Here is a 15,669-nt window from a genome sequence, read left to right on the forward strand (position 1 = left end):
TCTGGCAGCGGGCACAGCCCTCCTGGACAAACCCGCTGCCAGAGCTGCCTCCTGGGATGCTGCTGGACATGATCCCCCCTTGCCCCTGGAGCTGCAGCCCCGCTCCCTTCCTGAGACAGCCAAGGACCTCCCTCACCCCCCACTTTACCAGCAAGGAGAGATGACTCAAACTCTCACTGGGGAGAAACCCTGGGATATTTTCCCTCTTGCCCTTCACCTCCAGCACAGCAGGAGCAGGGCTGAGGGAAGCTCCCCAGGCTCTCCATTGGGAGCTCCAGCACCTGGACCCAGGCGGGGTCACACCCCGAATTTATCAGGAACAAACATGGCACAAACACCTGATGAAATTAAATATCAGTTCTAAAAGCCTGGGTCCTTCTCCAGCCAGGATCACAGCATGGAGCTGGACTGAGAGCAGGCAGAGCAGACAGCAGTGACCTGAGGGGATGGATCCTACCCAGGAAATGGGGAATGTCGGCTCCAGGTGACAACAGACAGCCCCTGTGCAGGGCTGGAGCTCTGCTGAGCACAGATCCCTGCTCCAGAGACAGGGAGAGAGCCAGGGGAGCAGCTCAGCCCACGGGAGGCTGCCGGGCGAGCAGGAACACGACATACAGAGGCTGCAACGGGCGGGAGGAGGGTTTATTGAAATCAAAGTGTGTATAAATAATCCTGTCCTTTTCCTGGAGCAGAGGCAGCCAGGCTCTGGGGGGTGCCACTGCCTCAGCCCCACTGCAGGTTGGGGGGCACTGGCCACCCCCCAGGCGGGGGTGCCTGCAGGGACGGGGGCAGCTCCTGCACTGGTGGCCAGCCCGGAGGGTACTGGAATGGTGCTGGTTTCTCAGGAAGAGCACTGTGAGGGGAGATGGAAAGGGATGAGGTGAGAAGCAGTGTGTCAGTCTGACACCTAGACCAGGGGGTTGGGCTTCCCTGTGGCCCCTCCAGTAGCCCCCAAAGACAAGGGGCCAGCAGAGGAGGGTTTTGGTTATCACCAAATGGATTCATTCACCCCTCCATCCCAAATCCAGCACTGGAACAGTTGTGTGACCATTCCCAGCATATCCAGGCAGCCTAACACAGTGTGTGCCAGTGAAAACTCAGGTGGGAACACTGAGGTGAGGGGGTCTGGGGTGGGGGGAGCAGCACAGACCCCCGAGAGGGGCTCAGCAGGCACAGCTGCCAGGTGCTGGGAGCAGGGCTGGTCCCAGCCCCTCCATCCCCACTCCTCACACAGCTGAGTTGGAAGAAGAACAAACAAAACCAGCAGATGCTTCTTTCCGAGCAGCCCAAATCCCAAGCCAGCTGTGCGCTTCCCAAAGGACAAGAACCCCTCGGAAATGGAGGAGCTGCCAAAGCAGCGGGGTGTGTGCACCAGAGGACCCTTCAGCAGAGGGAAGAGGCTTCTCCCCCGCCCCATGGCCTGGGAATCACTGTCCCTGCCCCTCTCCTCAGCTTTACTGGTCGAGGCTGCTGCAAACACCATACTGGGATGAAGAAGGGCAGGAGCAAGAACCATCTCTCCCTTGCCTCCAGCTTGACCGGGGCACATTTAAATTTATGGGAAATGTACCTTTTCCATTAATTCCCAAGTGCAGGAAGCTCATTTGTTCTCTCACACAAGCCCTGACAGCAAGCAGCCTTGCAGCTTCTCAGGCCTCTACCTCTGATCCTGATGAATCTTTTTAATTGTTATGCCAGAAGAAATCTAATCAAACTCCTTTACATAACCCCGGGGAGAAGCAGCACCCTCCTCTCCCTGCGGGGCCATGGCCGAGAGCCAACTACAGGAGTAGTTTTCCAGGAGCGTTTTCCAGGCAACCAACACAGAGCAAAGTCACTCGGTTCAAGGTTTATCCTCTCAGCTGGGATTCATTCTCCAGAGCCCAGGATGAGGCAGGACCATAAGGACACACACCAGCCCCTCTGGGCAGGGATATCTGGTGTCATTCCCCCAGCACTGTGGCTCAGGCACACAGTGGATATGGAGCAGAGGGAATGCTGCAAGGTGGAGCCATCACCTAATGAGCTGTTTCCTGAGCAGCAGAACTGATCAATAGGCAGGATGCTGCCTGGGTACTCAACTCCCTGGGGTCTCATGAGCTACAAGTGCTCTATCAAAGGTTTACCTACAGCTGGAGCATTCTCAATGGCAGTCCCACAGGGATTCTCCAGTGGCCAGCAAGGTGAAGAATATTTCCTCTCTGAAGGTGTTAATGGGATCCCTCTCCTCTACCCACTTCCACACTCATGGAACTTGTGGCATCTCAGAAGCTTTGAGGCCTTGGACCCTTTTCTGATGGAAAACCACACTCTGTATTTCCTTTGGAAAAATCAATCCCATGAAATGAGGGCCTGGAGGGCACGAGGGGAGCACAGAGATGATCGGGAGAGGCGTTGGCAAGGCTGGAGAGAGGAAGTGAAGTTCTAATGTTGGTGTTTAATTCCTGTAGCAGATGGTTTCTGAGCCTACAGGGAGGCTGGAAAAAGAGCAATAATCCTGGAAATTTGTTCTGTGCATCTATGGAGGCAGCAGGGAACAAATCCTGAAGGTCTGAACATTCCCCTGGGTATGACCAAGTAGTTCTGAAGGTCTGGAAACTCCACTGGGAATAGTGATGGCTATCTTCTGTAAGAACTGATCTACCCCAAGTTCCAGGGATTCACAAGCAGGACAAACAAAATGGGGCAAGTGAAGTGTAGGGGACAGGAATGTGGGCACCTCTGCAAGGCCAAGGGCAGCCGAGCTGAGGGACAGAACAATCGCAGAGCAACGAGCTCAGACAAGCACCAGAAGGAAGATCCTGCCCAGTCCAAACACGGAGAGGACAGGAACAAACAGAGAAAGAACAGAAGAGAGATTTGGCACCTGCCCAAATGTCATCCCATTAAGCCTGCGGCACAGTCAGGTGAGTGAGGAAACAGCCGGCGCCCGAATCCGAACGGATACTGTGAGGAGGAGCCAATTCCACCCTCCCTGGCAGGAGGGGATGGGGGAGCTGTCAACAGATGAAGCAGGCTCCTGACACTGAACCCTGGGCATTAATGATCCAACACAGCACCAGCTCTGTCCTTCCAGGTGTGTCTGCACTCTGCAGAGAGCAAGGGGCACCCCTGTGCTTGTTCCCAAAGTGTGTCCCCTGGCACATGGGAACACCTGTGCACACATCCCTGATGGGGCAGGCAGGGCTGGATCCACACGTGGCCCTCAGGAGCGCTGGCTGGGGGTGTTGAGACCTCTGATGCTCTGCACCCTCCCCTATGCCAGCCCTCCTGTGGGATCCCCCTGTGCATGCACACCTGGATGATCCCCAGTACCTGTTACTTTGAGCTGTGCTCAGCCTCTGGGCTCTCTTGTCCAGCCAGTCCTCGATGGTGCCAGGTGGGATATCTGCTCCCTCCCTCTGCAGCTCCTTCAGCCTCTTCTCCCCTGCTTGACAGAAAAACTGAGATCAGAGAGGGATGGATCAGAGGGAGGGCCATGAGAGAAAGGGTCACCAGACCCTTGTCCTTTCACTCCATTAAACCTGCTGCTCATTACCCTGCACAGTTTTACAAGGTGGAGAGTGTGCACCATGCCTGTGGCAGCCCCTCCTCCTCCTCTGCCCTCCTGCCATCTGAAGCTTGGAGTCATCCCTGGTGACAGCTGCAGCCAGGCAGAGCAGGGGACAAGAGCTAAACCAGCACGGTGGCAGTTTGGGCACTGAGGGGAGTCTGACATCTCCCCCTGGGGCAGATCACCCTCATCCTCGCCTGGCACAGCCTCGGCTGGCACTGAGCCATTTCCAGAGCCATGTCCCTCCAGCTGGCAGCAGTGACTGTGCCACCCCTGCCCTGTTAGGTGGGAATGACAGGGACAGTGTCCGGATCGATGCAGCCTTGGCAGCCCAGGAGAGTCTGAACAGCTCCGGGTGCGTGTTCCAGCCGGCAGACAGATCCCAGAGCTGCTGTCAGGGCAGGTTAAGGAGCTCCCTGCCTGATGTGTCCCCAGTCCCTGCACAGCCCAGGCAGAGCTGTCACCAGCCCAGGGGCAGAACCAGGGCAGAGAGAACCAGTTCTTGAACTTAGAACCATGGAATGGTTTGGTTGGAAGTCACCTCAAAGCCCATCCAGTCCCACATGCTGCCATGGGCAGAGACCCCTTCCACTGTCCCAGGCTGCTCCAAGCTCTATCCAACCCAGCCTTGGACATTTCCAGGGGTCCAGAGGCAGCCATAGCTTCTTTGGGCACCCTGTTCCAGGGCCTCATCCTGTCAGAGGGAAGGATTTCTTCCATAAATCACAGAATTACAGAATCAATCAGGTTTAAGAGAGATCTTTGAGTCCAATCTGTACCTAATCTAAATGTCCCCTCTTTCAGTCTGAACCCATTACTCCTTGTTCTGTTTCTCATGGTGGTTAGGACCGAGGAAGGAAACCAGTAGGAAATCTCTACTGTTTACTGAATCAAGATTTCAACCCTCCAATCACTCTGGAAGGGCTGTTTGGGGCAGAAGCCCACAGGCACACCCTGGGGAGAAGGGCACAGAACCACACAAACCCACAGCTGCCCAGTTAGCAAAACTCCCCAGTCCCCCCCAGCTGCAGGGAGGGAGCTGGTGCTGAACAGGTCTAGCAGGAGTCCTGACACAGCCACACTCCTGCCAGCACAGCAGGGATGAGGACACGCTCCCTGTGATCCCATCTCCAGCCTAGTGGAAACTTTCCACCTAACAGAACAGGGGACTCAGAAAACCAAACACTGGTGGCAATAAAAAGGAAGCAGAGGCAGCTGCGTGTCATTCCCTCAGCCCTGCTCATCCATCCTTCTGGGGGATCCCTGATCCCATTTAGGGACCAAGGCACCTGCAGCCGTGCCCCTCAGGAGCCTGCTCCACACCCACCCACCACATGTCGCACGTTTTAAGGAAAATATTATACCTTTGCAGACAGGGTGTGAAATTAATAGCGCTTGGGCAGAGTGAAGGATCACTTCATCCTACTGGTGGCAACCAATTATTCATCTGCCTGTTGAATACTAAATCAGGATGGCAGGGATGTGCTACACAATGAGCAGCCAGATGGATAATTTGTCATCCAGCCTTTTCAGCTGCTGCTGCTGGGCGGGGTGACGATGTGCCCAGTGCCACCACAGAAAGCCCGCTGTGGTCCTGATGTCCGGCTGCTGCTCTGAACGCACCCAGGAGCTTGGGGACAGGAATGTTCCAGTCTCCCACAGCTGTTCCCAGGGATCAAAGCCCCAGCAGAGCTACCTGGGGTCAACCCAACCAGCTGGCCAGGTAACGGGATGGGGAGGCAAGAAGCTCAGCCTGGGGAGCTGGGCACTGCTCACACTCAGGGTTAGACTCACCTGACACCTTGAGCACCTTTTTTCCCTATGTTCCATGTTTTTCCACCTCCTGAGCACATCCCACCTTGGCAAGGGGACAGACAAGCAGCATCTGTGAGAAGCTCTGATGAGGCAGGGAAGAAAATGGAGAGAATCTCTCCCACCTCTCTGTACCACTGCAATTTCCTCTTCATCCAACTCCCAGCCCCAACAGAGAACAGACCACAAACAGCCCAAGCTTCTCTGTTCAGAGCAGGGAGCCCCACGGTACCACACCAGGGATGGAGCAGCCACAACTCATGACCCCAGCCAGAAAAGTTCACTGGATGCCATGGAACCACTCTGGATTTGCAATGTCCCAATATCCCCCAGGTACCCACATGAGAAAGATATCCAGCTGTTCTCACAGCTCCAGGAGCTGCTGCTCCAGAGCACTCCAAACCTCAGGCTCAGAAATACAGCAGCAGGGACAGGCAACTCTCCAGCTCTGCTCACCTTGATGATGTCCATGTCCCAATGGAGCACACACATCCCATCCAGGGACCACCAAACAGACCCTGAGACTGGAAATACTCCCTGAATGCCAACAGCTATTCCAAGAAACAGCTCTGAAAGGCCATTGCTCCCCACACGTGGCCGTGCAGCCTGACAGGTGTGAAGGTGCTTCTCTCCTCCTCCTCCTCACTGTGGTGTTTACTCCCAAGTCTAATTACAGCCAATTAAAAGAGCATCTGTAGTCATGAAGTATCTCTAATGATGCCAGAGTGGGTCCACATTTATCTTCTCTCCTCATGGGTTTTCTTCTTGAAAAAGGCATTGCTGTGTGAGAGATTGAACCCGCAGTATGGGCGGTTCACCCAGCAAGGAGATGCACAGGAAATCCTTCAGATCCCACCCAGCAAGGAGATGCAATCCCTCAGCTGCCTCCCTGGCACGATGTGGAACCCCATCTCCTGCAGAGCACAAGAGCAGCACCAGAGCGTGGCTGAGATGAGTCTGAGGGGCCCCTGCAATCGGAGCAGCCAAACAAGCGACCGCCCTGCAGCCCAGTGTGAGCACTCCTCCCGCTCCCTGCCCAGTTAAACCAGTGGACTCCAGCCACCCCAGCAGGGTCCCTCACATCCTTTCAACATCATGGACATCCTGCAAACACTCACCAGCTGTGCCCTCCTCTCGCAGCCCTGGCTGGCTGGAGTCACCAGAGCCCAGCCAGGTCGATCCTGCCTGCACCAGGGACACGGATTAGCGGGGAGCCAATAACTCTGAGCAAGGAGATGGCAATTTGACAGTGACTTTTCCTGACACAACTGTACTTAAAATGACAGCCTGGAAGTGTCTGGCTGATGAATGATGCAGCAGATGCAGAAGGCTAATGCTTTGATGGGAGAACAGCTGGGAATATGAGCTCCCTCCCTGCTGAAGGTGTAAACTGTTGCTTCTTGATGAGGATATTCTACAGGGTGCAGAGATGCTGACGCCAAAGTAGGCCAGGCTCCAAGCTGTTCTAGAACATGGAATCATCCAGAAATTTTCCTACTTAACCCACAAAACTTACACAAACTACAGGGTGAACTCCCAGCATTAAAAAGGCCAAATGTTAAGGATAATGTCACGTTTCCTTTGGCTGTGATAAAAATGCTTCGTTATCAAAGTGAGTTCACGGACATAGAGCTACCAACATCAAACACTCACAGGGACTCAGGGACAGGTTCAATATTTACATGATAAAAAAAGTGCCATTACAGTTTAGCTGGGTTAAAAAAAAGTCAGACAAGGCTTTGCCTGCACCAGAGCTGAGGAAAGGAGGGTTAAGCAGCACTGTGGGCCCACCAGGAGAGCATCCCTCAGCAGCCTGGCCATCCCCAGCACGGTCACCCCAGGCTTGGAAAGGCTCTGGAGCTTCCAGCCTTTTGGCTCATCTCAAATCCCTGACGACCCCCGGCTCCAAACCTGCCAAAATCTCCCAGCTGGTTCAGTAAGAGGCAGTCTGGTACAGATTGCTCCAATCCTGATGGCTGTGGCTTGGGATGGCTCATGGCTCAGCGATCCTGAGACTGAGTGGGAATGCATGTGGGACATTACTGATGGAAGATCCTGTGTGAATTACACACCCTGTCACACACAAGCTTGCCCTCAACTCTACCCTCAGCCCCAGCACCTGAGACACGGGTGCTTGGCAGCTGAAGGAGTGCTGGAATGTCTCCATGACTCACCAGACAGTGTCTGATCCTTCCATCCTGTCTGTTACAGGCTGTCCCTCTCCTACAGCAAATCCTGCTGAGCCTTTCCCTGCACCAAATCCCTCCAAACTCTCATCAGAGCTGGAGTTTGTGTGATGATGCACGAAGCCACACCACGAGAGAGGTGAGCAGGAGTGAACTCTCCAACCAAGCACCCCCTGTACCCTGGCCATCGCTCCTTAGGGCTAATTGGTAAATGAAACGTTTGACTCCAGAACACAAATGCAAGGTTTCCCAGTAATCTCCCTGGAATTGGCTCTCACCAGCCAATCCTGCACTTACACCGACCCATTTGCCACAAGTCAATACTCAATAACAAGTGTAATTGGCAAGGAAAGCTGCCCGAGCGCAGAGGAGCTGCCAGCCTTCCCTGCTCCGCTCCAGAGAGATCCCACTTCTCCTGCAGGAGCAGCCAGTGCCTGGAAATGCTGGATGTTCCTGTGTCTGTCCCTTGGGAGCCCAGCAGAGAGGGGTCAGGAGAGGCTCTGGCTGGAAGATGACTCTGGGAGGGGCCAAAGCGCTCCAGCCCCACCACGGCTTTATCGACTGCCAGTGGCGCTCAGAGATGGATTCAGAGTCACCTCGGGGGCTCTCACTGATTCAGCACGGCCTGGAATAGCTCCATGCTGCCTCCCCCTGCCTCTCCTGAGCTCTCCCTCCCCAAATGGGATCCCTCCCAGGGCCACGAGAGGCTCTACCCCACGCACATCCCCCGTCTCACATCCCACACTTCCAACACTTCAGCCTGGCTTTGCCAGACTCTTGGCAAAACAGCAGCTGGCTCCAGCGAGGATGTGGGCACGGGAGCTGATCCAAGCTGGGCTACACTGGGACACCAGGTTGGGAAAGGAATCCTTCTTCTCTGCTCCACACTGTGAGGCCACATTTGGGTGCTGTACCAAGTGCTGGGCTCCCCAGTACAGAGACAACAGGCACAACCCAAAATATGGGAATTCCCATCAGGATTTTCTATTTAAATATTAAAAAAATTACACATTTTTATTATGAACCTAGTCAAACAGAGATTAGGTCACCCACAGAGACTCCAGCCTTGAGATATTCAAAACACAACATGACTCTGAGCACCCTGCTTGAGTTCACCCTGCTTTCAGCATGGCAAGGATTAGATGATCTCCAGTGGAGATTTCAACCATTCCACAAGTTCTCACATCACTCCCATTCCCTGGAAGTGTCCAAGGCCAGCCTGGATGGGGCTTGGAGTAACCTGGTCTAGTGGAAGGTGTCCCTGCTCACAGTGAGTGAGCTGATCCCTTCCCACCCAGCCCAGTCTGTGATTCTGTGACTTGCTTTAACCACTAAAGTAATGACTCCTATGAAGAAAACAGAGCTACCACCTCTTTTCCCTAAAAGAAAAGTAGTTCCAAGAATGGTAGTTCCAGAATGAGAAAGTTCAAAAGTGCTCTGAAGACTCCCAGCAGGGAGCAGCTACCATCCACCCTCTGCCCACATTTCACTTCCATCCAAAGCCACCCAAGCAGAGGCTGTTTCTGGATCCAGGACCCTTTTCACAGCCCGACAGCAGGACAGCTCTTCCCACCAGCTCTTCCCACGGGTGGAAGCAGCAGTTCCCTGGTAATAGCAGCAAGGTGGGGGGAAATCAAATCCATAAACTTAAGGGGACGTGATGTACCAGTGCCCTCTGCTGCTGACAGTTTTTATTCCCTGACTGAAGAAAACCCTGAGGGCTCAAGAAGGCCACTCCAAACTCTTGCTGCCAAGTGGTAACAGCATTGCTCAGCTCCAGGTTTGTGTCTGTGCCAGCAGCTCAAGAGCAGGGAGCATATGACAAACTACAGCACTTCCAGGCTCACACAGCACTGGGAAGCAGGAGGCAGGGATCCATGCTTGGCTGGCTCCATGCAGGCAGCAGGGGATCACAGCCTACACAACCCCTCACACCCCCCTGCAGCAATTCTCCCTCCAAGGAAATCCTCAGACATTGCCTTGTTGGAGGACTCACCCTGAACCTGGGCACTCAGCTTCTCCAGGTCCTGCTCTGTCATGTGAGAAAATCTGCAGTTGGACCCAAAATCACACTGTCCTGGAACGAAATAGTGAGATTTGAAAATTCAGTTTCAAAATTCTCTAGATTAGATATTAGGAAATATTTCTTCACAGAAAGGGTTGTAAAGCATTGGAATGAGCTGCCCAGAGAAGTGGTGCAGTCACCACCCCTGGAAGTGCTCAAAAATGTGTGTGGATACGGCACCTGGGGACATGGTTTAATGATGAACATGGTGGTGCTGTATTGACATTTGGACTTTGTGATCTTAAAGGTTTTTTCCAACTTTAATAATTCTGGGAAAAGCCAGAGTTCCATGAGAACCACCCACAGGAGGTCCTTGTGCAAGCAAACCCAGGCTCCATCACACCTGGATGCCAGCCACAGGCCCAAACCCCTCCCTCCAGCTTTGGGCTGGCTCTGGAAGGAGCTGCTGGAGCCCAGGCACTTCTGTCCACCTCAGAACTCCTCACCTGTTTGCAGAAACTTCCGACAAGGTTTCTTGCTTTGCTCTTCTTGCAGGATAGCAGCAGCATCTGGGGAGACAAGGGATGAACCCAGGTAAAGATCCTGGCCACAGCAAAATCCCATCGTGTCCAGTCCCAAAGTGGTCAGGGGCCAGAAGGAAGCAGAGGGACACCCAAGCTATGGTTTCACAGCCAGTTTAACCCACTCTCCTCAGGCTGGCACTAACACAGCTGGAACTGTGTGCTGAGACAGGTCAGAGCCACACATGAGGGTTTCACCTCTGAGACTGCCTGATTCAGCAGCATCACGTGCTCAATTCACAGGCACACACTGTGTAAACCATCAGTGCTGATTTATTTTCTCTTCCCACTCCCCCCCTCATCCATCACCTCCCCAGTCCCAGGAAGGGAGTGGCAGACATCTGGGAGCACCCACCTCGGAATAAGTCGTACCAGACTCTCTTAGCCCGGAGATGCTGCACTCCATTGAGGTGCTTCTTCCTGTTGTGCAGGTTGTCCTGGAAGGACCTGTCACAGTAGTCACAGAAGTACCTTTTCCCCATCTCTTCCCTGGCAAAACAGAGTCAGCATGTCCTGGAATCGTCAGGCAGCTCCTCGGCGCCCAGCCATGGGAATGGAGGATCCAGGATTTACAGCGCCTGCTTCCAAAGGAGGAGAACTCAAATCACTTAGGGTTGGCAGACAGAGGAAGAGGTGAGACCCAACAGTTTATATCCTTGTCCATCACAGACTGCTGGGGCAGGATCTGCTGCCTGTACATGGGAGGAAAGGCCTGATCTGCATTTATCTCTGTCACTCAAAGGAGCAACAGCTCTGCTAGAAGGATTTCCCTTCCCTGAGTTCAGAACACAGAAAACAGAGAGCCACAGGCTCCAGGGAAGGTGCAGCACAAACCATCCAAGGTGCAAGCAGGAGGAGCTGGAGGTCCTGGGGACCTTTGACCACAACCTCCACCAGCTGATACAAAAGAAGAAGGAAACTCCCTCGTGTCCATCTCTGCAAGATAAGGAAGAAACTCAGCAAAGCTCATTTTATCCTCAAGGATAAAACAGAAGCTGATCTCACCCGTCCTGCAGGTGGGAAGCTGCATTACAAACATTACAGGACACATTTTCTACAATCCCCTGAGCCACCTGTACATCACGGATTGTTCTCTCCATTCTCCCCAGCCTACAGCACCAAGGTGTGTCTGCTCTGAGTACAGCACTAAGATCAGAACAGAATTTGGGAGCTCCCACCTGCGCTGGACCTGGAGCCACTGTCAGTGCAGGTGAGATCTGCTTGTGTTTTATCCTTCAGCACCTCTCCCCACCGGGTGTTCCTGCCGGAGGTGCAACAAACACCCTGAAGGAGCTGTAAGCTCTCTCCTGAGGGATATAAAGGTACCTGATGAATGGCAAAGATGGATGGATTGGGAGATAAACTCCAAAAGCAATTCTCCAGGTTTTGACACTTTGACAGCTGAATGCATTTAAAAAGTGGCACAGAGACCAGCACAAGAAATAAAGATTTTATAAATAAAACGAGCCCAGAATCAATCACAGCCCCCCAGCTGATTCCTCTGGCTCAGCACGAAGAGCAGAGCACCAGGCAGTCCCTCAGAGCCCGGTGTGCCCAGCTCAGGCAGGGCTGCCAAGCCTCCTGCCTGACATCCATTCCAGCAGGAGCACCACCACCACATTCCCTTCCCTCCCTGCTCCCAGGAACTGCTGCTTCCAAATCAAACCCCTGGAAATCTCCAAGGTCTCACACCACAAGTTAAAGCAAAGCTGCATTTGATGGGAAGACCTCCTGAGATTTTTTAAATTGGATTGAAAACCTCCACACTGAAGGTAAAATGTTCAGATATTCCAAGTGAACTGGAAATCTCATGTTGAGGTTCTTTCCTGGGAGGGTGAGGGCTGGCCATGCCCCAGCTGTGTGTGCTGGGACCCCAAATCCCCCATGTCCTGGGCTGAGCCTGACTCACCTCTGTAGGGCTTGAGGTCTGAAATCGTCCTCCTCCAGCCCAAGAACCCAACCCCAAGCAATGTTTAATGAGCATGGAGCCATAAATTCCCTCATCCTTTGCATCCCTGAGTTCTGCAGCCAGGTTTGCAGCACTGTGGTGGGGCTGCTGGAATTCAGAGAGAACGAGTCTGGCCCACTGGCGGGGTCTGCTTTTAAATACTGAAAAAATCCCTGTTCCACATGTTATTCCATAGTCTTCCCAAAGTTCCTGGTGACACAAAAAGCTCCCTGTCTCAGCTGCTGGCTCCTGCACTCAGTGTCTGCAGAAGAGAATGCTGCAAACAGGGAAAACAAATGAGATTCTGCAGTGGTCCCACACAAGTTTCCAGAGATCTCCCAGGGAATTCTGCCTGCGGAAGCCCAGCAGCAGCCAGCCTTTGAAATCGTATTTCAAACTTTCTCTTTCATCACCCCGACAGCAATAATTGCAGAAGCTCCTTCCCCCTCCTCCCTCAACAACCAGGGCAGAAAGCTCCTACAGATTCCAGACAGCCAGATCCCACATCCCACAGCTGCCTGCTCCCAAATTCTCCAAGCAATTCCCATTGCAAGGGACGGAAGGATCGTAAAAAGCAATTACAGGAGTATCAGATTCTCCCTGAGACTTCCCCCTTCAGTGATTATACCCAACACTTATTCCCATCTTTTCAAGGATTCCACTGCATGGATACCTTGCTGGGTTCTGCCAACTGTCTGCAACACCAGCACTTCCCAGCACTCTGTGAGTCCGGAGGAGTAAAAAGCTGCTTCTGAGCAGCACCAACCTATTTCCATCTCCCCTAACGGCTCCAGCAGTAAACAAAGAGCATTTTTCAGCTGAAAATAGAGATGGTTCCTAATTAGATCCATCTTAGTCACTATGAAATAAAGTAAATGTAGCTGTTCTATAAAGAACTGTCTCAGCATCTCCAGCCCCTGATTTGCAACTGAATCAGAGCACTCAGACCTGGACCCACCGCAGCCATAAATGCTTCCAGCCAGGCTTTGTGCTAGCTTAAAAGTCTTCCTGAATAAATGCAAATAAAAAAAAAAACCCAGAACCCAAATAACCCAGGTCTTTGTGTTGTATGAAAGTGTAACAGCAATGCAGTGCTGTGTCTCCTGTTGGGTGAGCAATACCCTACTGTGAGGCACCCTGAAGGTGACAGCAAGGGTCTTGGGACAATTCCAGCCGAGATACCCTGGGCACCATCCCACATTTTCCCTTCTCCAGCTGCTGCCAGAACAGTCCATGCTGCTCTGTATCAGCTGCAGGTTTTATCTCGGACTCCCCAGGGTGTTTCATTGGACAGAGGGAAGAAGGTGACCCTGGAAGGGGCACAGACTCCTTTATGTCTGGGGAGAGCTGCTGCTCTCCACACCGAGCCCCAGGAGGTGCCTGGGCCTTGACCTCAATTTCCTGCTTTCTCACAGCCTGGGCTCGGGGCCATTCCAGCCACTTTGGCTACCCAGGCAGATGTGAATTAATTAAATCCAAGTGTCAGGCTTATGATACTCAGCTGCCAATTTAAATGGGCTCAGATCTGCAGGGATACTTGGAATGGCAGCAGAATCTGCCAGCACCTTCCCAATGACAGGCACAGATCCTGCTTTCCATTACACCCAGAGGAAATCATGGAATGATTTGGATTGGAAGGGACACTAAAATTCATCCAGGTCCACCCCCTCCCATGGGCAGGGACACCTCCCACTGTCCCAGGCTGCTCCAAACCCCATCCAACCTGGCCTTGGACAATTCCAGGGATCCAGGGGCAGCCCCAGCTGCTCTGGGCACCCTGTGCCAGGGCCTGCCCACCCTGCCAGGGAACAATTCCTGCCCAATATCCCATCCATCCCTGCCCTCTGGCAGTGGGAGCCATTCCCTGTGTCCTGTCATAGAATCACGGAATCGTTGGAAGGGACCTTAAAACTCATCTCATTCCAACCCCTGCCAGGTAGGGACACTTCTAGTGGAAATCCAGATCTTGACTCGGGATCAACACCAATCTGACCACACACAAACACCAATTAATTGGCAGTTGGGGCAATTAGTCTTAGACAATCCAGAGCAGTTACATTTGAAAAATAAAAATTGAGTTTTTCTGAGCTCTGCTCTGTGGTAACCAGGGACAGAACCCAAGGGAAGGGCTGGAGCTGGGCCAGGGCAGGCTCAGGCTGCAGATCAGGGAAAGGTTCTTCCTCCAGAGGTGCTGGCACTGCCCAGGCTCCCCAGGGAATGGGCACGGCCCCGAGGCTGCCAGAGCTCCAGGAGCGTTTGGACAGCGCTGCCAGGGATGCCCAGGGTGGGGTTGTTGGAGGGTCTGGGCAGGGCAGGGCTGGGCTGGATGATCCTGGGTCCCTTCCCACTCAGGATATTCCAGGGTTCCAAAGGGATAACACTCTACAGGAATGTGCCAGGCACCTTCCAGGCTTCCAGAACAAGCAAAGGTCTTGTCCTAACCCAGAAAAATCCCACAGATCCCCACAGACACTGCATGAGGGAACAAACATAAATAAATCAGGAGAAATTACTCTGCAGCCAGACCCTGTGCTACTTCTGAGTGGGTGAGACAAACAAAATGACAGAGCAGTGTCACTTGAGGGTCTGCTCTGGAATTTCATGTTTAACAACAGCCCTGTGGGGAAACAGCTTCAGTGTCAGGATTCCTCTGTCCCATCCCTGTCTGTGCTGCCTTCCTAAATCCAAATCTACCTCTCTACCATCCGTGCTAGAGTCACCCCAGGCTGCTTGCCCTTACTGAGATTAAAAAGAGAAACACAAAGATAGGGCAGCAAATGGGAACGTTCCCACTTTTCTTCTGCCACATGAGGCCAGGTCCCACTCCTCCCGAGGCCTCTGGAGCAGCTGCCAGGGTCCTCTGGCACAGGGTGCCCAGAGCAGCTGGGGCTGCCCCTGGATCCCTGGCAGTGCCCAAGGCCAGGCTGGATGGGGCTTGGAGCAGCCTGGGACAGTGGGAGGTGTCCCTGCCCAGGGCAGGGGTGGCACTGGATGAGCTTCAAGGCTCCTTCCAACCCATTCCATGATTCCTGAGCCCCACACCCCTCTCCCACTCCCCCGACACTGACAACAACCACCTTTTCCAATCCCAAACTGCAGAAAACATCCCAAACCCCCTCCCACCCGCCTTCCGGGGGTGAGCTGAGGGCAATGACCGCAGCCTCTTTCCTGTCCCTGTCACCCTTGGCCGCACACCTGGGCAGGGCAGGGCAGGGCTGGCCCGGGGTGTCTCTGTCCCCTCAGCCCTCCCTCCCCGCTGCCCCCGCCCCAGCCACGGCCGAGCTGGTTTCACCGCATAAAGCCGGGCAGAGACCCCGGGGCTGCCCAGCGGGATCCTCTGAGAACAAGGCAGAAGGGACAGGAGGACTGGAGTGTTTAAATTCCCTCACAGGAACCCCTCACAGGGACCCCCGGCACCCCCTGCCACACTCACCCACCTCTGGCCAGGCCCGCGCCGCCGCCGCCGCCTACAACTCCCTCAATGCCTCACGGCAAAGGCGCATGCGCAGGTCACAAAGCCCACAGAGCGCGGCCTACAACTCCCAGCATGCCCCACGGATGCTGGCACTCTGTTCAAATAGCAG

General features: G+C 53.8%; 1 protein-coding gene across 4 annotated transcripts; it reads right to left on the reverse strand.

Moving 5' to 3' along the window:
- Positions 1-621: 621 nt before the first annotated feature.
- Positions 622-15,632, reverse strand: ZMAT5 (zinc finger matrin-type 5). Of its 4 annotated transcripts, none has more exons than XM_014253740.2 (6): positions 15,519-15,632; positions 10,493-10,715; positions 10,063-10,125; positions 9,548-9,628; positions 3,316-3,427; positions 622-853 (listed from the first exon to the last, which is right to left on the reverse strand). In XM_014253740.2, the coding sequence occupies exons 2-6, from the start codon at positions 10,617-10,619 to the stop codon at positions 724-726; spliced, it is 513 nt and encodes a 170-aa protein (XP_014109215.1). In that variant the 5' UTR covers positions 10,620-10,715; positions 15,519-15,632; the 3' UTR covers positions 622-723. The 4 variants fall into 4 exon arrangements, with proteins under 4 accessions (XP_014109215.1, XP_005524581.1, XP_087921354.1 ...); XM_005524524.3 differs by having other exon boundaries at positions 15,523-15,625; XM_088065228.1 differs by having other exon boundaries at positions 10,493-10,718; positions 15,523-15,585.
- Positions 15,633-15,669: the final 37 nt, after the last annotated feature.

The sequence above is a fragment of the Pseudopodoces humilis genome, chromosome 20 (assembly GCF_049639895.1).
Source record: "Pseudopodoces humilis isolate 2021_Gansu_Grassland_sample_001 chromosome 20, ASM4963989v1, whole genome shotgun sequence".
Lineage (NCBI taxonomy): Eukaryota > Metazoa > Chordata > Aves > Passeriformes > Paridae > Pseudopodoces > Pseudopodoces humilis.